The sequence below is a fragment of the Mobula birostris genome, chromosome X (genome assembly GCF_030028105.1).
Source record: "Mobula birostris isolate sMobBir1 chromosome X, sMobBir1.hap1, whole genome shotgun sequence".
Lineage (NCBI taxonomy): Eukaryota > Metazoa > Chordata > Chondrichthyes > Myliobatiformes > Myliobatidae > Mobula > Mobula birostris.
Window position 1 is genome coordinate 43671579 of NC_092402.1, and position 23803 is coordinate 43695381.

At 43.6% G+C, this 23803-nt stretch overlaps 1 protein-coding gene across 4 annotated transcripts in view; it reads right to left on the bottom strand.

Moving 5' to 3' along the window:
- The window catches only part of LOC140191382 (NGFI-A-binding protein 1-like), a 92608-nt gene extending 69279 nt beyond the window's left edge, over positions 1–23329 (bottom strand). For 2 of the 4 annotated variants that reach the window (XM_072248756.1, XM_072248755.1), the window contains exon 1: positions 23290–23329. In XM_072248756.1, the coding sequence (XP_072104857.1) occupies positions 23290–23322 (33 nt within the window). In that variant the 5' untranslated portion in view covers positions 23323–23329. Of the gene's footprint in view, positions 1–7507; positions 7575–18414; positions 18763–23289 lie in introns of those variants that run through there. The other 2 variants (XM_072248757.1, XM_072248758.1) reach the window with 2 other exon arrangements.
- Positions 23330–23803: the final 474 nt, after the last annotated feature.

Genomic DNA, 23803 nt, shown 5'->3' on the forward strand with positions numbered 1-23803 from the left:
TCACTACATACGCCTGATTCTGATTCAACATCTTTTAATGGGCCTCAGGAACCAATTTTTGTTTGTAATTTGTCTGTAAAGCAACTGGTGACATTTTACCCCATCAACAGCACTATGTAAATGCAGGGTGATTTTTGCTACACATTGGTAGTGCAGAGGGCTGGACACCCACAGCTACTGCTGGGAATTCCCCACTTGCCATGCCCAAGACTGCTAGTCTCACTTGCAAAGCCAGACTGGGCCTGGGGATAGCGCAGTAGAAGGTACCTGGGACCTCAGAGGGACAGAGGGTGGAGATGCTCCTCCAACCTGGGCCTCTTGCACATCTCCTCATTTAATCTCTGCTCCGCTGGAGAGAAGCCAATTCTCCAAACTCTGACATGTCCATCATGGGAAAAGGACTCTTGACTATTTACTGGGCTACTGTCAAGTTTTATTTAACACTGCTCTGAAGTAGTTTTATTTAATGGTGTCCTTAAGTATGTGGAGTAATTTTACCACCTTAAAGGGGCTTTGTAAATGCAGCTGGTTGGTTGTTGTAGCACTCACTAGTACACACAAGGTCCAGCTGAAAGGGACCAGTTCCTCCATCAATAAAACAGGACAGATGAAGGTAAATAGGGGCACTTGGGTTCTGTTAACAGCAGGCTGTGCAGACTTGAGATGTCTGAGGAGTGGAGAGGAGGAACAAAGAGGGAATGAGAGGAGAGAGACAAAAGGGAAAATAGTTAAGCTGGCTCTTCTGTTGCTGCAGTAATTCCAATTCAGTCTGTCCCAAGGCGAACTCAGGCACTCCCACACCCTCCCCACCCCCCACCCGTTGATCCCTCAGCATCAGCACTCTGCCTCCGTTACAGCAGGCACCTGCAACCAAACTCATCCATCAGCGCTGGACACAAGGGAATAAGAACATGTCAAGCATTCATCTCACTGGCTCGGCCTGAAGTAATCTCCGGCTACAATCCTAACGTAATTGGGGCACTTTGAAGTCATTTGGCTTGTGGTTCAAATTTCGCACATAGTTAACAAGAGTTGGTCCATGTAACTAGCCCAGCAACTGCGAGTGTTAGTAAGGGTTTCTCTGTTGTTGCAGTAATTAGGAAAGTCCTTGTACCATTCTCCATTAAAGCCGTTACAATTGCCAATTCTGTTTGCTCGAGTCATTACTTGCTGCTCCAAAAGCAAAAGCTTTTGTCTTCACACCGATAATAGAAAATGGAGGGCTATGTAGGAGGGAAGGGTTAGATTGATCTTAGTTTAAAAGGTCGCCACAACATCATGGACAGAAGGGTCTGTACTGTGCAGTAATGTTTTATGTTCACTAGGGGGAAAATCTTGAACAGGTGCTCATTTAAAACAGGTCGGGGGGAGGGGGATCTTCTTGCTGAGAGTGGTGTATCTTTGAGATTCTGTATCCTGGAGGACATGGAGGCTAGATCACTGGAGGCAATTAAAGAGGAGGTAGATCAATTCTTGGAAGATTAGGAAATTTAGATTTGAGGGTAATTGGCACAGAAGTGGAGATGAGGCCTGGGGCAGATCAGCCATGATCATATTGGTGGGGCAGGCTTGAAGGGCTAAGTGTCAGAGGGTCATAGGGTCATAGAGTACTACAGCACAGAAACAGGCCCTTCAGCCCATCTAATCTATGCCAAACTATTATTCTGCCTAGTTCCATCGACCTGCATCTGAACCATAGCCCTCCATGCCCCTCCCCATCCACGTACCTATCCAAACTTCTTTTAAATATTGAAATCAAACCCACATCCACCATTTCCACTGGCAGCTCGTTCCACACTCTCACAACCCTCTGAGTGAAGAAGTTCCCCCTCATTCTCCTGAAACATTTCACCTTTTACCTTTAACCCATGACCCTTAGCTCTCATCTCACCTAACCTCAGTTTTTTAAAAACTGCTTGCATCTACCCTATCTATACCCTCCAATCATTTTGTATACATCTATCAAATCACCCCTCATTCTCCTATGCTTTAGGAAATAAGGGCCTAATCTATTCAACCTTCCCTATAATTCAGACCCTCAAATCCCAGCAAAATCCTTGTAAATTTTCTCTGTACTCTTTCAATCTTATTGGTATCTTTCCTGTAGGTTGGTGACCAAAACTGCACACAATACTCCAAATTAGGCCTCACCAATGTCTTATAAAATTTCAACATAACATCCCATCTCCTGTACTCAATACTTTGATTTATGAAGGGTAATGCGCCAAAAGCCTATTTCCTTACATTCTCACGTTCAGCTGTGGTATTCCTAACCTCCTCTTAAGAGCACCTTTACTTCAGCAGTCCCTACAGCCGTGCTCCTGATGATGCAGAACAATATAGCCCACAAAGAGGCCTTTCAGCCCAACATAGCCATGCTGATTCCACTCAAAGCCACCCTGCTGCTCCTATCTTCAGCTTGCAATTGTGCTCCTCACCGTGATTAGCGACCAGTTTGTAAGCAATGCACTCCATGTCCTAACAGCTCACTGCGTACCTTTTAACTTGAGTTGCCTCTGGTTAATTTTCCGGTTATATCATTCAGCAAAACTTTATATTATAAAGCATTTGATTTCCAAGAAACTTCTGGTCTGTTTCCGGGGAGAAAGTTTACAACACTGTACATGGTCGTCGTGGACAAATTGAGCTGAAGGGCCTCTCTCCATGCTGTATTACTCCATGATAAATGATTGGCTGTTTGAGTTGGATGCCTACGCCCACACACCAAAGTGTCTTTAACCCACCAGTTACACTATTTCTTCTCATTTGCCCGGATTGTTCAAGCCTCACACAGGATGTCAACTCCTGGTCTTGCTTTTGTTACACCTTAATAAGATGAAGGTTTCTAAAGTCACTGGAAGTCCATGATCTTCCCGTTGGTTAATGGAGAATGAACAATCTTCACGTGGTCTGTCTGCTAGTTAAGATAATACTCTGGAAAATCTTCTAACTAATCCTCCCAATCAGAATAATGTTGGCACCTGTTCAAATCAAATTCCTAGTCATATTAAGAGTTTGCATTACACAAACTGTTCACTGCCTTTCAAAACCCCTTGTTACCCTTCTTTGTAAAGTTCCTCCCACATCTCCCTTAGTGCATTATCTTCAACTATTGCCTGATCTCTCACCTCCCCCTTCCTTGCTAAGATTGTTCGGCTTATCACCATCTTCAACGCCCACAACGTCTTGTTCAGATCTGTGCTCTGTGTCATTAACCTGTCTCTCTTCTTTCACTGATGCTCGCCTGTGAAGCACAGACAAGCTACCTGTATCAAGTGGAAGAGATGAGTTGTCTTGCCCATTTTTCATGGAAGACCAGACATCTCCTCAGGCAGCCACTGCAGACCCACGATGATTTGCTTTCACTAACCGTCTGTGGGATTTGATGAAGGTGAAGAGACCAGTGTGGGATCCACAGACCGTGACATGGGTGGGTCAGCGGGCTACGGACAAGAGGGGTGAGGCGGCGTGTTTGGCGTATTATGTGCTCCTTCCACTGTTTATGCTTGGCACATCCAACATATCCTGGAGTCGTAATGAATGTGCGAAGAAAACCAAAGTTGAGAATTCTCTATAATTCCTCTTGCACTGAGAAAGGCCACGGACAATGACTGGCACGGCTTCCTCCAGTTCCTGCAGATCTGTCATCCACTGTTCTACCTGATGAGCAGAATTCATTGGCAGCACAAGCAAATTAACATCAGAATCAACTCCCAGAGCAATGTCATAGAAACCATAGAAACTACAGCACAGAAACAGGCCCTTTGGCCCTTCTTGGCTGTGCCGAACCATTTTCTGCCTAGTCCCACTGACCTGCACACGGACCATATCCCTCCATACACCTCCCATCCATGTATCTGTCCAATTTATTCTTAAATGTTAAAAAAGAACCTGCATTTACCACCTCGTCTGGCAGCTCATTCCATACTCCCACCACTCTCTGTCTGAAGAAGCCCCCCATGATGTTCCCTTTAAACTTTTCCCCCTCACCCTAAACCCATGTCCTCTGGTTTTTTTCTCCCCTTGCCTCAGTGGAAAATGCCTGCTTGCATTCACTCTATCTATACCCATCATAATTTTATATACCTCTATCAAATCTCCCCTCATTCTTCTACGCTCCAGGGAATAAAGTCCTAACCTATTCAACCTTTCTCTGTAACTGAGTTTCTCAAGTCCCGGCAACATCCTTGTAAACCTTCTCTGCACTCTTTCAACCTTATTTATATCCTTCCTGTAATTTGGTGACCAAAACTGAACACAATACTCCAGATTCGGCCTCACCAATGCCTTATACAACCTCATCATAACATTCCAGCTCTTATACTCAATACTTCGATTAATAAAAGGCCAATGTACCAAAAGCTCTCTTTACGACCCTATCTACCTGTGACGACACTTTTAGGGAATTTTGTATCTGTATTCCCAGATCCCTCTGTTCCACTGCACTCCTCAGTGCCTTACCATTAACCCTGTATGTTCTATGTTGGTTTGTCCTTCCAACGTGCAATACCTCACACTTGTCAGTATTAAACTCCATCTGCCATTTTTTAGCCCATTTTTCCAGCTGGTCCAAGTCCCTCTGCAGGCTCTGAAAACCTTCCTCACTGCCTACTACACCTCCAATCTTTGTATCATCAGCAAATTTGCTGATCCAATTTACCACATTATCATCCAGATCATTGATATAGATGACAAATAACAATGGACCCAGCACTGATCCCTGTGGCACACCACTAGTCACAGGCCTCCACTCAGAGAAGCAATTCTCTACCACCACTCTCTGGCTTCTTCCATTGAGCCAATGTCTGATCCAATTTACCACTTCTCCATGTATACCTAGCGACTGAATTTTCCTAACTAACCTCCCACGCGGGACCTTGTCAAAGGCCTTACTGAAGTCCATGTAGACAATATCCACTGCCTTCCCTTCATCCACTTTCCTGGTAACCTCCTCGAAAAACTCCAATAGATTGGTCAAACATGACCTACCACGCACAAAGCCATGTTGACTCTCCCTAATAAGTCCCTGTCTATCCAAATGCTTGTAGATTCTGTCTCTTAGTACTCCCTCCAATAACTTACCTACTAGCGACGTTAAATTTACTGGCCTATAATTTCCCGGATTACTTTTCGATCCTTTTTTAAACAACGGAACAACATGAGCCACTCTCCAATCCTCCGGCACTTCACCTGTAGACAGTGACATTTTAAATATTTCTGCCAGGGCCCCCGCCACATGTCCCTACCACAGAGGATCTGATGGACAGCTCTCACTGTTTACACACCAGAAACATCAGACTTCCCAGAAGGAACTCCAAGCTCTGCCAAAACAACAGGCTTTCGGGGGGGCAGAGAAGGTGCTTTACGGACCTTCTCAAAGCTTTCTGGAAATAGTGTGCCCCTGAGAGGAGAGAGCCCACCGCTGAGAGAGGAGGTGGAGAATACTGGTAATGACCGTCCCTGCGATAGACAGCACATGAACCCCCTCCATAACAGATACAATTAAAATGATCTCCTTTCCTGGAACTAGCCATGATAACATTACTGAGATCTGCTGGCATGCTCCCAGATGAGCAAGAGAAGGTTATGAGTTCAAGGCAGAAGTAATTCAGTGCCATGTCTTAGAACTTCATTTGGGACACCAACTCCTTCAACACCTTGCTGTTTTCCAGCTGTTGGCTGCACCAGCCTTTCCAGCTGCTTGCCAGGCTGGGGCGACACAGAATATAAGACCATGAGATATAGGAGCAGAATTAGGCCATTTGGCCCATCGAGTCTGCTCCACCATTTCATCATGGCTGATTCATTTTCCCTCTCAGCTCCAATCTTCTGCCTTCTCCCCTCTGCACAATTCAGTTCAGGAGTTTTTTGAAATGCTCCTTCCAGATGCCAACTGCCCCTCTGCCTATGAAGGGAAAATCCAACAAAAAGCAGTGGGTATAGCTCAGTTCACCACAGGAAAAGCCCTTCCCCACCATTGAGTACATCTACATGGAGCATTGTTGCAGGAAAGCAGCATCCATCATCAAAGACCTTCATCATCCAGGCCATCTCTCTTCTCATGGCTTCCATCGAGAAGGGGATACAGGAACTTCAGGACACCCACCACCAAGTTCAGTAACAGTTATTACCCCATAAACATCAGGCTCTTGAACCAGAGGGGATAACTTCACTCTCCCTATCACTGAACTGTTCCCACACCTATGGATTCACTTTCATGGACTCTTCATCTGATGTTCTCCGTATTTATTGCTTATTTATTTATTACTATTATTTTGTTTCTTTGTTTTTTTTTGTTTTTGCATTTGCACAGCTTGCTATCTTTTGCACATTGAATGGTTGTCCGTCTTGTGTGTGGTTTTTCATTGATTCTATTGTGTTTCTTTGTGTTTGCTGTGAATGCCTTTCTTGTGGCAGTGGAACACTGTGGCAGGAAACCAGCATCCATCATCAAGGACCCCCACCATCCCAGTCATGCTCTCTTCTCACTGCTGCCATCAGGAAGGTGGCACAGGAGCCTCAGGATTCACACCACCAGGTTCACTCATCTCAACACTAAACTGATTCCACAACTCACGTTCTCAGTATTATTCATTATTTATTTATGTATTTTTTTTGTATTGCACAGTTTGACTTCTTTTGCATATTAGCTGTTTGTCAGTCTTTGTGTGCAGCTTTTCATTGATTCTATTGTGCTTCTTTGTATCTCCTATGAATGCCTGCAAGACAATGAATTTCAGGGTGGTATAGGGTACTTTGATAATAAATTTACTTTTGAACTTTGATAAGCTTTCCCCCAGTCTCAGCCCACAGCAGACTGGGGTCTTCTGTGTTTGGGCGATAGAAGGATCTCATTTGAAAAAGGCATGCTTCACACAACACCCAGAAGGCTAAAACTAATCTGTAAAATCTAAAAAGCATTCCAGCAGCAAATAAAAACAGGTGCCATGTAACCTCCTTAATAGGACTAAACCACACTGAACACAGCCTCCTACAACGAGGCATAAACTCATGAAGCTTGTACATGACTGCTGCGAAACGGTGGGTGTCTGAGTTTGTTGGGTCATTATTTATTGAATGTGGGACACCTTAATCTCCATGCACCATAGCTCTGCTGACAGCACTCTTCCTCTGAGTTCCATTATAACGGCCCAGGCACAAAACTCTACTGACATTCTGGCGTAAAACTTAATTGCAATTTTAAATCAAGATCCTATCGACCTCCTTATATTTACATAAAAGGTCCCATAATAATATTTTGAAGAGGATTTATTTCATGTTCTGGCCTGGCCCATATTTATTCTCAATAAACATCACACATCTAGACGTTACAGATCGCTGTTTGGGAGAACTCACAACATGTGAGTTGTCTGCAGAATCTCCTGCAATACAACAGTAACCACAAAAGCTGATGTTGATCAAGAACAATACTGGCCGGGAAAAACACTGGAGAAACAAGTCTTTTTTTTTTGTTCACTAATGCTGCTGAGTTTTACATTTACTGTACCTTCCTCTTGGATCCAGCAGACAGAAGCTTCAGTGAGGTACAGCTTTCTCTAACTGCCCAAAATGATTTGGTTACTTCACTTCTTTAAGTTCCTGTGCTTGCACGAATGCACAGCAAGTGAGATACCAGTTCAGAAGCAAATGAGAGAAAGCATTTGAGACGGTGGACAATGAGACCTGCTCTCCGCCTCTTGGCTCAGAGTTCCATCTGCAACCATCAGCCAGGACCTGGCTCAGATCACACACATACACAAGACAGAGTCAACCTAAATAACGTGCACGCAGACCCCACAGCGATCTCACCCTCTCAAACATTTGTCCATTGCACACTTCACACTTTAGAATGTGAGAGGTTTTCCCTACAGCAGAGGAGGCTGAGGGGTGACATTATAGAAATATAAATAAAGCAAGATGTGGATGGTCATCGTCTTTTCTCCTGGGGTAGAAGTGTGTAAAGCTAAAGAGCATAGATTTAAAGCGATATGGAAAATGTTTAAAAGGGAGTAAGGGCTATGTTTTTTAAACACAAAGGATGGTGGGTATATGAATGAGCTGCCAGGGTGAGCATCATAGTCAGCATGGACTTATTATATGGACTACCTGATGAAAGGTCTGCATCAGTGCTGTATTGCTCTATGACTTGACGATCACTTCCCGGCGAGCAAAACTAATTTCACTTCCCAGCTTCTAATGTGTAATCCTGCTCTTCCACGTATTTCCAACCTACACTGAGGCTTCCTGCCTCTTATTGTCCTCTGGGTGAAAGAATTTCTTCTCGATGCCCCTCTATTCATTTTGTCAGTTGTATTAAATCAAAAACCTTCTAGTTAATCACCACTGTGCTAAAGGAAATGGGTATCTTCCATCCCTGCCTCTGCTGAATCTCTACTAGTCTTCTTCTGTTACAGTGCCAGCCAAATTAGTATCAGTCAAGGCCAACTGGACAAGATTGAAAGCTAGAAAATGGTGAAATACGTAGCGGTTAGCAGAACTGCTTTACTGTGCCAGTGATCACTGATCAGGGTTCGATTCAGGTCACTGTCTGTAAGCAATTTGTAAGTTCTCCCTTTGACCGCATGGGTGCTCTGATTTCCTCCCACATTCCAAAGACTTATAGTTAGGGCCAATAAGTTGTGGGGATGCTATGTTGGCATTGGAAGTGCGGTGACACTTGCGGGCTGCCCAGCACAATCCTCACCGATTTGATTTGACACAAGTCACGCATTTCACTGTGTGTTTTAATGCACATGTATGCTTCAATGTGACAAATAAGATAATTTTTTTAAAAAATCAATGAAGTTTAAAGAGAGAGCAAAGTTGCAATGCAAGGAGCTGAAATTACTTCTTTGGAGGGAAAAAACTTATTAATAGGTTACATTCACCAAGTCAAAATAGAGCAAAGTTGAGACATGAGAGACTGCAGATGCTGGAATCTGGAGCAACAGACAACCTGCTATAGGAACTAGGTGGATCAGGCAGCGTCTGTGGGAGGGAAGTTGGCAAGTCAATATTTTTGAATCAAGATTTTTCATCAGCCCATTTCCCTCCATAGATTCTGCCTGACCCACTGATATCCCCCAGCGCTTTGTGTGCTGTTCAAAATAAGAAGCGTTCGTGTGATCGCAACCTGCTGTTGGAAGGACACTTCAAACAAAGTTTTCGGTCAAGTGTGAGGAAAACGGGGAGGCAGGCTGAACAGGCACACAAATGTACCACTTAGAACAAAGTAGGTTACTCATGGCTGCTCGGTCAGTTCATTTGAACATAGAACAGTACAGGCCATTTGGCCCATTATGTTGTACTGACCTTTTAACCTACTCTATGATCAATCTAGATTTGATTGTAACAACAAATCCACATTCTGTAATAACCTTTCACCTCTATCAAGTGCCTATCAATCTCTACCTTATAAATATTGAAAGACCATGCTTCCACCTCCCTGTGAGGATGTTTCTAAACTTCATGACCCTCTGAGAAAACAAATTTCATCTCATTTGTCTTAAACAACTGATCCCTTTACTTTTAAAGTAACCCTAGTTCTTGATTTCCCCACATCAAAAAACATCCTATACTGTATACTTCAACCCTATTAGGAAATTCCTAATACCTATTACAGAATCGAGAGCTGTGGAGATACTACAGGAAATGGTGATGAGGTAAAAGGTCAGTCTTGATCTTATGGAATGGCAGTCTAGGCTCAAAAGGCTGAATGACTACGAGGATGAGGCGAAATGTTTTCACTGAGGGCTGTGAGTTGTTGGAACTCCCTCAAATCACAATGGAAGCAGAGTCTTTGAATATTTTTAATAATTTATTCCAGTAGGATGATGGCGCGCTCAGACACAGTGGCTTCTAAGGAGTCAACCAAAAGTGTTATTGTCTTTTTTAAATGTATTTTTTATGATCGCACGATCCTGCAGGACATTAAGAACTGAAATACTGCAGCTCTACCCCATCAGCGAGTTGCTCGTTGGCAGAGAAACTGAAGGAGCTGGACTTGGTGCAGACCGTGATGCTGCCTGCGACAGAGAGGCGTATGTGCGTGAAGGAGGTGTGCAGTCTAACGGCGAGTGATCAGCTTAGTCGTTTTTCTTGCGATCGCAGGACCCTGTTGGTCATTGGTGGTGTGGAATGCTGCAAGCCCGATTCACTGGTTTATTGGCGAACTGCAGGGGGTGGGTTGCGTGGGAGCTGCGTGGCCTCGACCATAGCGCGGACTAGGCCTCAAAGCCATGCTTGCAGCCGCCTAGGGGGAAGCATCAAAGTCGGCTGCTCCCCGGAGTGCCGCAGACTGTGTGGCGCTGCGTCTATGCTGGATTTGGCGCTGATCTCCAGTGTTTGCTCGGCAGAAGGCAAGCTGTATTGTGTTCGACTGCAGACTGCTGCGATATTCATGGACTTAGGGACTTGGACTACATTTTTTCTGTGTGACTGTACTTTACTGATATCTTATATGTGCTGTATATGACTATTGGTACCGTGTTTTGCACCTTGGCCCTGGAGTAACACTGTTTGGCTGTATTCATAGGTATTCATGTATGGTTAAATGACAATTAAACTTGAACTTCAGCCAGAGGTAGAGAGATTTCTCATCAGCAGTAGTGTGCAAGTTACTACGGGGGTAACGAGGAGTTTGCAGTTGACCTTACAAATCAGTCACAATCTTATTAGATGGTGTTGGGAGAGGGGCAAGCTTACTCCTGCTCTTAACTCATAATTCAAACCATTGGACAACTTGTCTATTCCAGGTTGCCTTGGTATAATCCACTTTCCTGAACTACTTTCCAGCTTTTAACATCCTTCATTTAAATAAGGAGACTAATATTGTTCCCAGTACTGCAAGTACAGTCTCACCAATGCCCTCATAACTGAAGCACAAGTTCCCTACCTTTGTGTTCAATTCCCTTTGCAATCAGCAATAACATTCTGAGCGCTTTCCTAATTACTTGCTGTGACTGCATTTTAGCCTTTTGCAAATTGTGCACAAGGATACTCAGACAGCTCTGCAATCCCTTACCAATTAGATAATGCACATTTTTAAAATAAAAAGTCCTGAGGATCTAATCTGGTCTCAACACATCAATGCAGCTACAAAGAAGGCAAGACAGTGGCTATATTTCATTAGGAGTTTGAGGAGGTTTGGTTTGTCACCTGAAATGCTCAAAAACTTCTACAGATGTACCGTGGCGAGCATTCTGACAGGCTGCATCACTGCCTCGTATTGGTGGGGTGGGTGGGGGGCTACTGCACAGGATCGAAGTGCGCTGCAGAAAGTTGTAAAATCAGTCATCTCCATCATGGATACTGGCCTTCGTAGCATCCAAGACATTTTCAAGGAGCAGTACCTCAGAAAGGCACCATCCACATTAAGGACCCCCACCACCCAGGACATGCCCTCTTCTCATTGTTACTGTCAGGAAGAAGCCTGAAGGCACACACTCAGCGATTCAGGAACAGCTTCTTCCCCTCTGCCATCCGATTCCTAAATGGACAATGAACCCGTGAATACCACCTCACTACTTTTTTAAAATTTCTGTTTTTGTACTATTTATTTTAACTATTTAATATACACATATATAATTGCTGTAATTCCATTTTTTTTCCTATATTTACCACATATTACATTGTATTACTGCTACAAAGTTGATAATTTTCACGACATGCCGGTGATATTAAACCTGATTCTGATTCTGAGACTCATCGTGCTGGAGGAACTCAGCAGGCCAGGCGGCACCCTTGGAGGGGAGTGCACAGTCAACATTCTGGATCAATACCCTCCATCAACATCAGATTGAACATAGAACACAGAACAGTACAGGCCCTTCGGCCCACAATGTTGTGCCAACCCTTTAAGTTGAAGGATCTCGACTGGAAACAGCGACTGTCCACTTCCCTCCTTAGATGCTGCATGCTCTGCTGAGTTCCCTGAAGCAGCTCCTGCCAAAGTAGGGCTGAAATGTGAGGAAAACGTGAAACGATTCATTTGCCACATGTATTGAGCAGTTCTATCAAACTATTAATAACTCACTGCTACTGAAAGTGTAAGTGGTATTGTACATAAAACTTCTTGTTCCACCTGGGAGAATGCAAGCATTAAAAATCATGCGTGTTGCAAGTGCACACTGGAGTGCTGAGAGAATCAGGAGGCAATCCATAGAACAGAGGAAAGCGCAGGTCTGCTTCGCTGGCCCAGGATTCCCACGTGATGCAGACTCTTCATACAATGGTGTGTGAGGCCAAGCTGTCTGATCCTGTTACAAGCAGCCTCACACCTCAACATTCAGCTCAGCCCAAACCCCTCCCCCGATATTCATGAGCACGGCCTCCACACAGTTCCCTGGATGGTGGCCAAGAATGACTAATAGACCTCTCCCCCACATAATCATGTTACTGCTGTACAAGATGTTGGGAAGACAACACAAGGCATATTGTGTGCAGTTCTGGTCGCCTGGGTATAGGAACATAGAATCAAAGAGCACTACAACACAGAAACACTTTGGCCCATCTAGTCCACACCAAACTATTAATCTGCTTAGTCCAATCAACTCTCACCCGGTCCATATTCCTCGATACCCCTCCCATCCACGTACCTATCCAAACTTCTCTTAAATGTTGATATCGAACTCACATCCACCACTTGCTCTTCCACACTCTCACCACCGTCTGAGTAAAGAAGTTCCCCATCATGTTTCCCTTAAACATTTCACCTTTAACCTATGATCTCTAATTCTAGTCTCACACAACCACAGTGGAAAAAGCCAGTTTGCATTGACCCTATCTACATCCCTCACAATTTTATATACCTCTATCAAATCTCCCCTCATTCCCCTACGCTCCAGGGGGAGAAAAGTCCTACCCTATTCAACCTTTCCCTCTAACTCAGGCCCTCAAGTCCTGGCAACATCCTCATAAATTTTCTCTGTATTCTTTCAATCTAATTGATATCTTTCCTAAGATCTGGGACATTGTTTTTAGGATGTCAAAATGGTGCAGAAAGATCTATGAGAATGTTAGCAGGACTGGAAAGCTTGAGCTATAATAAGAAATGCATAGGCTGGGGCTTCCCTGGAGCATAGGTGTCTCAGGGGTGACCTTACAGAGAATTATAAAACCATGAGCTGCATAGATAAGGTGAATGGTCGCAGAACTTTCCCCAGGGTCGGGGGGGGGGGTCTAAAACTAGAGGGCATTGGTTTAAGGTGAAAGGGGAAAGATTTAAAAGGAGCCCTTTTTCCAGAGAGTGGATGGAGGGTATATAGAATGAGCTGCCAGAGAAAGTGGTGGAGGGAGGTACAATTACAACAGTATAATGTTTAGATAGGAACGTGGATAGGAAAGGTTTAGAGGAAGATGGGCAAAATGCTGGGAAATGGGACTAACTCAGGTAGGCAACTTAGTCAGCATGAATGAGGTGGGTCAAAGGACCTGTTTGCGTGCTGTATAATTCTGGTTCCCTGCCAATTTTTTTATTCGGCATCTTTGGACAGGCACAAACTCTTTCTCCCCAGCTTTACGTCCAATACTACTTCCGTGGTTGATTAGAGTCAGTTGCCAACACCTCTTTTTAAGAGACTGCCAGCACTGCGCAGCGCACATGTGGCAGGGCAACTGATGCCAACCCCATTCAAAAGCACGCACAAACGTTTCAAACAGCGACAAACTTTCTCCCTGCAGCCATTCAACATAAGAGAGGAACACAACCACACAGTAAGTGGACTCAGTCAAAATCTTTGCAAAGTTGATGAGAGTAACATATGATAAAGAACGTCAGTTAGCGTGGCTTTTCTATAGCACATTAGTGTTAGGTGGTCTGTAGGTTTCGGGATGGAGATTAGAGGGAGAACTCGACACTGAGTGGACACAAGCAGTCAGGAAACAGAAATCTGTGGACACAGCTCAGCACATCATGGAAACCAACCTCCCCTCTATGGACCCTGACTACACTTCACGCTGCCTCAGCAAAGCATGCAGCATAATCAAAGACCCCACCCACCCCAGACATTCTCCCGTCTCCTCGCTCCCATCGAGCAGAAGATACAAAAGCCTGAAAGCACATACCACCAGGCGCAAGGACAGCTGTCATAAGACTTTTTAATAGTTCCTGAGTGCGATAAGTTGACCTCACAATTCACCTCATTATGAACTTGAACTCTACTTTCTCTGTATCTGTTACACTTTATTCTTCATTCTTACTGTTTTACCTTGTTCTAACAGATTGCACTGTGATCTGTAGGAATAGTTTGCAAGACAAGCTTTTCACTGCATCCCGGTACATGCGACAATAATAAACCAATTCCAAATCAATTTACCATTAAGTGACAAGATGGGGTTTGAGGAGGTATATGTTGAGCTGGAAGTTTGCACCAGGGTGGGAAAAAGGAATAAGGTGCAGCAAGCTCAAAAAAAGCGGAGGTGGGGAGGGGGTCTTGATATCAATCAACAAGCAGGGGGCTTCTGGAATGGATCCAGAAACCAACATATGTCAGAGTAGTTGATTCATCACATTGTTACTACACAAATTGATGGGATCGTTAAGAAGACATATGGTGTGTTGGCCTTCATCAATTAGTTGGGCAATTGAGTTCAAGTGCCGCTAAGTAATGTTGTAGCTCCCTAAAACTCTGGTTAGACCACACTTGGAATATTGTGTCCAGTTCTGGTTGCCTCATTATAGAAAGGATGTGGAACCTTTAGAGAGTGCAGAGTAGGTTTACCATGATGCTGCCTGGATTAGAGAGCATGTCTTATGAGGAAAGGTTGAGTGAGTTAGGTCTTTTCTCTTTGGACGAAGGAGGATGAGAGATGACTTGATAGAGGTCATAGATAGATGACAAAAGGCATAGATAGGCTGGACAACCAGCTCCTTTATCCTAGAGCAGCTATAGCTAATACAAGAGGGCATAATTTTAAGGTGGTTGGAAGATAGAATTGGGGGGGGGATGTCAGAGGTAGGTTTTTTCAAACACAGAGAGTGCTAACTTCATGAAGTGCACTGTGAGGGGTGGCAGTAGAGGCAGATACATTAGGGACATTTAAGAGTCTCTTAGATAACTACATGGATCAAAGAAAAACAGAGGGCTATGTAGGGAGCAAAGCGTTAGATTGATCTTCGAGGAGGTTAAAATTTTGGGACAACATCGTGGGCCAAAGACTTGTACTGTTCTAATATCCACAATCTCCCTCCTCCCAACCAAATTGATGCTAATAATAATAAAACTGCAGATGCCGAAAATCTGAAATAAAAACAGAAAATGCTGTAAAACCATCATCTGATCTAAACTGTTTAACTCTACATTTCTTTCCACAATGCCAGGTTGAGCTCAGGCAATATTTACATTCATTTAATGGTAACAAACACATTTACCGTTACCAAGAGAAACATTACATGATTGCGAGCAGCAGGAACAAGTTGGCATAAGTGAGATGAGGGACTGACTAGGATGCTGTGAATGTAGCTCAGGAACTTTGAAGGACAAGCCAGCCCTGGGAGGGATGGAGATACACGAGACAGCAGACACCGGGATCTGGAGCAACGCACAAAACACTGTAGGAACTCAGCGAGTAAGGCAGTGTCTGAGGAGGGAAAAAGACGGATGATGATTCAGGTCCGGAACCAGATGAAGAAAATTGATCCAAAACATCGACCACCCATTTCCCTGCACAGGTGCTGCCTGAGCCGCTGAGGTCCTCTGATGTTTTGTCTGCAAGAGTGGGAAGATGGGCTGTTTCAGTGGCAGAGGTACAGTAGGAACAAGGAATTGAACACGATTGTCTCAAAGTGTACTCTTTGATACAGAAACCATTCTGTCACATTACAAATACAGCACAGTGTTTCATACTCAATGGGTACAAGGACAGCAGTGCACGTTGACGCTGGAACTCTCTACCTAACAGCTCAGAGGGAGAACCTTCAGCACATCAGCAGCAATAGTTCATAAAGGCCACTCACCTCTACCCTCTCAGGGGCGAGAACAGATCAGTATCAGATGCTGCTCTTGTCATTATCAATCCATGATTATATTAAAAATAAATGCTATGAGACAGACTCTCGATCAGGCTAGTATGTCAGAATCAGAATCAGGTTTATTATCACTTACATACACTCAGTGGCCACTTTATCAGGTAGACCCAATAACGTGGCTACTGAGTGTATGCTTGAGGTTTTTTGCTTCTGTCGTACCACTTCGAGTTATGGCATGTTGTTTATTTCGAGATGCTCTTCTGCACATCACTGTTGTAATGTGTGGTTATTTGAGTTACTGTCGCCTTCCTGTCAGCTTGAACCAGTCTGGCCATTCTCCTCTGACCTCTCTCATTAACAAGGCATTTTCAACCACAGAACTGCCGCTCACTGGATATTTTTTGCTTTTTGCGCCATTCTCTGTATGCTCTAGAGACTGTTATGCGCGAAATTCCCAGAAGATCTGCAGTTTTGGGATACGCAAACCACCCCATCTGGCACCAACAGCCATTCCACGGTCAAAATCACATTTCTTCCCCATGCTTATTTTTGAACAGAACCTCTTGACCATGTCTGCATGCTTTTATGCATTGAGTTGCTGCCACATGATTGGCTGATTAGATATTTGCATTAATGAGTAGGCGTGGGTGTACCTAATAAAGTGGCCACTGAGTGTACATTGTGAACTTGGTATTAGTTTATTATTGTCACATGTACTGAAATACAATGAAAAGCTTGTCCTGCAAACTGTTCAAACAGATCAAATCATTACACAGTACATTGAGCCAGAATAAGGTAAAACAATAACAGTGCAGTGTAAAAAATTTATTTTGCAGCAGTATTACAGTCCAATACATAAAAAGCCACTATAGATTATAATTAACTATACAAACAATTGGTAAACATAGCACCAGCTTCTCACTTAAAGCAGGGAAGGAACAATAAATACACTCAGCTAACTTCATCCAGGTAAAAAGACCGGAAGAAAGCATTGATGCCAGCTGCAATATAAACCACAAACTCATGGCATTCTGAGCCACAAATCTTTTATTATCTTTTAAATCACCATTTCCCGACACATATCATAATCAAGGGCCTTTTATTTTGCAAAAAAAGGAAATTATTTGCTGCTCTTTCAACATGTATCATTTATCACAAACTCCAACCCTGACCCCAACCTCCAGAACAGTGGAAGGGCTTCAAACAATATTCACAAGATGCACTTCCCCTCTTCCCCACCATGCCCCTCCTCCCAATCTCCAACCAGAACCGATGTGTTGATAAAACTCAAAGAGAAACTGCAGATGCTGAAAATCTGAAATAAAAATAAGAAATGCTGGAAGCACTTATTTGGCAGCACTTTTGTGCTAAAAATGTTTAACTCTATTTCTTTCCACCAAACCAATGCCAAGTTGGGCTCAGGCTCATTAACATTATTTGAGAGAAACAATACATGGTCAAGAATGCATTGTGATCCAAGGGAGCTGAATGAGTACAAATTGGCTCTGGGGGTTTCCTAAATGCTGAAAAGGAAGCTGTAAAGATATAAGGACTTTACCAGGACTAGGGCAATTGGGTTAAGGCTGGGGCTGAATTCCCTGAAGCATATAAGGCTTGAGAGGTGAACTTACAGAAATTTGTAAAATGAGGAGTGAAATGAAAGGCCACAGTGGTTTTTTCCCCTGAGGTTGGGGAGCTTAATACTAGAGAACACAGATTTTACATGGAGGGGGGAAGATTTAAAGGGGATGTGAGGGCAACTTTTTCACAGTTTGGTGGATATGTGGAGCAAGCTGCTAGAGGGAGTGGTAGAAGTGGATACAATTAGAATGTTGAAAAGACATGGTTAGAAAGGGTTCAGGCGGCAAATGCAGACAAATGAGGTTAACTCAGGTAGATAAATTGGTTGGCATGGATGTGTTGAGCTGAAGGGCCTGTTTCCCTGCTGTATAACACTCTGACCCCAAATCCAACTGTGACCACAACTACTGTATTAGCTACAGTCCTGTAAAAAGAGATTGAAGGGAAAGTGTGAGGAACACACAAAATTCTGGAGGAACTCAGCAAGTCAGGCAGCTTCTATGGGGGGGGGGAGAATAAACAGTCGACATTTTGGACCAAGCCCTTCATTGGGACAGGGAGTGTATTTGTTTTTGTTTTGGTCACAAGGAAGGAAAGTCCATCGCAACAAAAAACAATCAGGAATTCAAGCAACTTCAGGTGGGGCCCATGAGAAAGAGAGAAAAAGAAGTGGAGGCATTACCACTTTAAATGTTAGGAACGCTTTCCCTGAACTGAGAAGAAAGAGAAACATGGGGGGGGGGGGAGCTGGGATCCGATCTGTGCTCCCTCCCCCACCCTGAACATCTGGCAAAGGCGGAGGGAATGACGGCACTGGGTTTGGGGAGCGCCCGAGGGTGCGGAGCCGGGCCGGCAGCGGTGCTTACCTTGGCAGAAGCGGTGGCGGAATACTAGCGGACGCTGCTCCGAGTGTTGACCGGGGTTCGCTGCACCGGTGGAGCCCGGGACACAGGCGGAGGGAAGGGCTGTTGTGGGGAGGGTGGGGGAGGGTGGTGCTGGTGTGATGGGAGGGTGGGTGGTAGGGGAGAGGGTTGGAATGCAACAGCAAGAAGACGTGGGTCGGTTTCCAAAATAAAGGGTGAAAGGGAAAAAAATAACCCAACACGGCAAAATAAGATTGAGAGCGGCAGCGAATAATGGCGCCAGTGAGGAGAGTGTGTCTGTAATCTCTTTCCCCACCCTGGTGCTGGCTCCCTCTGAGGGTGGGGAGCTGGGTCACACTGCAGGCGTTTAAGGTGGTCCGTGCAAAAAAAAAATCAGAAGGCAGACAAAACCCAGTCAACACCTCCTCAAAGGGTGATTATACTCTCGATACTATACTCCCAAACCATATCAAAATCATCGGAATTAAAATTTAGGTTATTTATTTGTTACAGTTGTGTCTTTACCCGAATTGCTGTCAAAAATATGTCCAGATGCCTAACATTGCGATATTCCGGGGTCTCTTTAAATAATATGAAATATTTTGCTAGTTATACATTTTATATTTTTTGCAACATAATGGACCTGTGAATTTTGGACAGCCCATAAAGGGTGCTGGACTAAAAAGAAAGATCTGCATTTACATAACTCCTTTTACATGTTTTTAGCGGTTAACGAAGTAGTGCTGTAGTGCAGCCTCTTGTAACATAGCAAACATTGCAGCCGATTTAGCACAAAGCAAGATCCCAGAAATAGCAATGCATGAGTGACTAAATAAATTGATTTTGAGTCCATAGACCCTGTCTGCACTTCTGCTGCCTCTGTAAAGCAGCCTGTATAATCAAATGGGTCAAATGGCCTAATTCTGCTCCTATATCTTATGGTCAAACCCCTCACCCATACCAAGCATTCGCTCTTCTTCCGCACCCACCTCAGTTGGGAAGATACAAAAATCTGAAGGCTTAAGGACAGATACTATTCTGTTGCTATAAGACTATTGAGTGGTTCCCTAGTGCGATAAGATAGAATCTTGACTTACACCTTATTGCCCACCTGCACTGCTCTTTTTTTTTGTAACTGGAACACTTTATTCTGCATTCTCTTAGTGGGTTACCTTGTACTACCTTAATGACCTGTTGTAATTGATTGATCTGCAAGACAAGTTTTTCATTGTGACAAAAAACAATTTTACCAATTTTGTCCAAGGTACCAGGGTAAAGTTTCTCGAATGTACCATGGAAGAACAGACTGAACTTTGGTGTGATATCTTGTCTGAAGGATAGCATCTCCAAGAGTCTAGTACTGCATTTGGGGACATCAGCCTTGATCTTGGGTACAGAGCTTTGGAATGGGATTTGAATGCACAACTGAATTGGTTACTGTGCAATAGTTTCTCATAGCAAACATCCTCTCAACCAGAAACCCACTCTGTGGCTGGAGGCAGCAGGATCAAGATTCTGACTGAGGACTTTGAGTGAGGTGGCTCCACTGAAGCTGAGCAACACACACAAAAAGCTGAAGGACCCCAGGAGGATAGGCAGCACCTATAGAGGGAAATGAACAGTTGACATTTTTAGCCGAGACCTTTCATCAGGACTGGGAGGAGTGCAAGCTGGCTCCCCTTCCCCCTACCTTCTTATCCTGGCTTCTGCACCCTTCCATTCCAGTCCTGATGAAGGGTCTCAGCCTGTAACTTCGACCGTTCATTCTCCTCCTTAGACGCTGCCTGACCTGCTAAGTTCTCCAGCATTTTTTTCCTCAAGATTTACAACATCTACAGAATCTTTTGTGTGACTGAAGTTGAGCTTGCCACTTCCCAAAACCGCTCACATGTTGTGAATGCCAAGCAGGGTTTATCTGGAATTCTAGCCAACTGAGATTTGTTTCTCAGTGGTACAGTCAGGTGGCACTTCCATGTGGGCACTGTAACAAACATCACTCCATTGATTAACAGCCTGGAAAGCCCTTCGGGCAACTGTGTGACAAGGTGTAGTGACTTGGGGGATAACCTTTCACAAATTATGAGTATGCTGTTGTTCAATCACTCAAGGGGTGTGTGGGGGGCTCAAGGTCAACCTGAACCCAAGGTGACTGACCTTCAAGGTTGTAGGGGAGAAAGAATCATGGGTAAAATGAGGTGGGGATTTCCTGGGACAATTTCTTCCAATTTTGCACCAGGTTTTCAAAAACAATTTACAGTCTTTCACCCCATACAACAGCTTTATTTTAGACATCAATTGACTTGGTATGTGCTTGCAATATTTTTGCCTTTGTTTAATGAATATTTTTCCTCGGTTAGAACCTCGGAATGAATTAAAAATCCTTCTGAAAATATGTCAGTAAAATATTGTTAAATTTGTGTAAAATTCATTTATTTTGTAAGAAATTGAATTTTTCTCTAATAAGGTGTAAAATAAGATACAAGTCCAAGTTTATGAAGGTATTTGACCAGGTTAATATGATGCCTTCAAGTTTCATGGACCTCCTTAAGAACCTTTCCCCCCACCCCCTGAGTGATTTTGCATAGACTCAGAGATAGTGACGTGTTTCCCTAAGGCTGGGGGAGGAACAGAGTGAGCACAGACCCAGAGAGACAATCAGCCACAGACAATGTAAGCATGTCTGAGTTAGAGTGTCAGAGGCCGAGAGTGAGAAGGCAGAAATAGAGAGAATAAGGAACTGTAATCAAAATACAAAATTTGATGTTCAGGCACTCACAGAAATAGCTGTAAATTTCCATCAGACTCAGAAACAAGGACAGGAATGAATGTATGTGTATGTTCTGATATTTATAAATATATATATATTATATATATATAGTGTGTGTGTTTGGGAGAGGCACCATAGGCAGGCACATGAATCAGAAACCGTGTTCGAATTCACTGCTGATGAGCGCAGTTAGAGCTGGGGGAGGGGGTGGGTGGGGAGGGTTCAGCAGAGAAGGACACTAAAAAGAGATGCAGCTTGTGGGAGAATAGAAAATGCATGAGGGCTTGAGAGCACAGGACGAGGAAGTCATTTTTTTTCATCGGTACCCACTGCAGAGCAGACTGATACATACTGAAACAGGCAAACGCTAGCAGTAACTCGAACAGGAAGTAAAAACGAGCTAACAATGTTAACAGTATCTGTGGCAGGAGGGGCTGATTTGTGACTCGTACTGAATTTGAAAGAAAAGGGTCTCACTCTTTCATTTTCCTGAATGCAGTTCGTAATATCTAATTAGTTATTTTAACTTTGTTGATTTTTGTTGTTAATTTCCTCTAGCTAGTTTACCCCAACTCTTTGAACCGGAGGAGGGAACCTTGTCTCACCCACCCCATCAATTGCAAACCACAAGGTACCACTGAACAGTTGACTTCTCTCTAAGCCAGACACGAGCACAAACTCAGTATAAAGCATGTGTTTGAATATGAATGACTTTTAACCCAGGAATGAAAGTCAGGGATTGTGTAGCTGTGTTACCAAACATGAACAGCACTACCTTATAAACCGCAAAGTATCACTGAAGCATGGAAACCGAAATGTAAACAAAAAAAAAATCAGAAAACGTTGGAAAACCGCAGCAGGTCAAGCAGCATCTATGGAGAGGAAAGCAAGGTTAATATTTGCACTGTGTCTTTAAGCAAGGACACTGTTCCCTTTCTGTCCTGTCTGTCATATTTGCTACTAGGCAAGAGAATCACGTGGTATGTCTATTTTGCAACAATGCTCCTGAAGTGGTGTGGATAACTTAATTCACCACTATGAACTGATTCCACTACCTACAGACTCACTCTTAGGGAGTCCTTAGCAACTCATGTTCTTAGTGGCCACTTTATTAGGTACACCGAATAATGCTAATATCTAATCAGCCAATCATGCGGTAGCAACTCAATGCATAAAAGCATGCAGACATGGTCAAGAGGTTCGGTTGTTGTTCAGACCAAACATCAGAATGGGGAAGAAACGTGATCTAAGTGACTTTGTGGAGTGATTGTTGGTACCAGACAGGGTGGTTTGAGTATCTCAGAAACTGCTGCTCTGTGATTTTCATGCACAGCAGTCTCTTAGAGATTACAGAGAATGGTGTGAAAAACAAAAAAAAATCCAGTGAGAGCCAGTTTTGTGGGCAAAAATGCCTTGTTAATGAGAGAGGTGAAAGAAGAAAGTCTAGACTGGTTCAAGCTGACAGGAAGGCAACAGTAACTCAAATAACCTCATGTTACAACAGTGGTGTGCAGGAGAGCACCCCTGAATACACAACACATTGAACCTTGAAGTGGATGGGCTACATCCGCAGAAGACCACAAACATACACTCAGTGGCCACTTTATTAGGTACTTCCACAGTTTGTCTTTTGCACATTGGTTGTTTGTCAGTCTTCGTTTACAGTTTTTCATAAATTCTGTTGTATTTCTTTTTTCCTGTGAATGCCTGCAAGAATATGAATCTCAAGGTAGTGTATGATCACACAGATAATAAATTTACCTTGAATTCTGATAAAAGTTTGTCAAAGTTTGGAAGTTCAGTCTACTTAAGGTCTAAATGCATAAATAGTTTTAAGTGCTGTCCCTTGTAAACTAACCATTGCTGCTGTACTACAGATCATGCAGTTGTAAACACATTATAAATTGGTGTGAAGAGTGATAGCTATCTTCAGCATTGATGAAGGACATTGGTAAGTTTCTGTATGGTGGCCTTTATCTGAGCTTGTAGCACCAAAGGTAACTTCTTGTTGCCTCCTGTAGCTACTTGCCTAGTATCACATTTGTTGGCAGCTACTGATGAGAATGCCTGGCACAAGAAGCCACAGTGGTCGGGGGGCAGCACTGACTTACCGCTCGTCTGCTGCACACACTGTTTTCAGTCATGTCGCTGCTGTAGAGGGAAGGCAAGTGTGATGTTAGCTCAAGCTTATTGTTATTTCAACTGTATACATGTATACTGCCAAATGAAACAACGTTCCTCCAGACCAAGGTGCACAACACAATATATATAACTCACACAAAACATAAAGTAATATTACCACAAATAAATTAGCAAATAATAAGGTGCATTTACGTCACAAGTTAAACAGTAATTAGTATAACAGTACTGGTGCTTCATACATGGTGAGACCTGGGTGGTGGCAGGGAGTTCTGTAGTCTCAGGGCCTGAGGGAAGAAGCTGTTTCCCATCCTAACAGTCCTTGTCTTAATACTATGATACTTCCAGCCTGATGGTATGGGATAGAAGAGATTGTTGGAAGGATGGGAGAGATTATTGACAATGCTAAGGGCCCCTGGTAAGTATCGCAGAGGGGTAGAAGACAGACCCCGAAGATCCTCTCAGTGGTCTTCACAATCCTTTGTA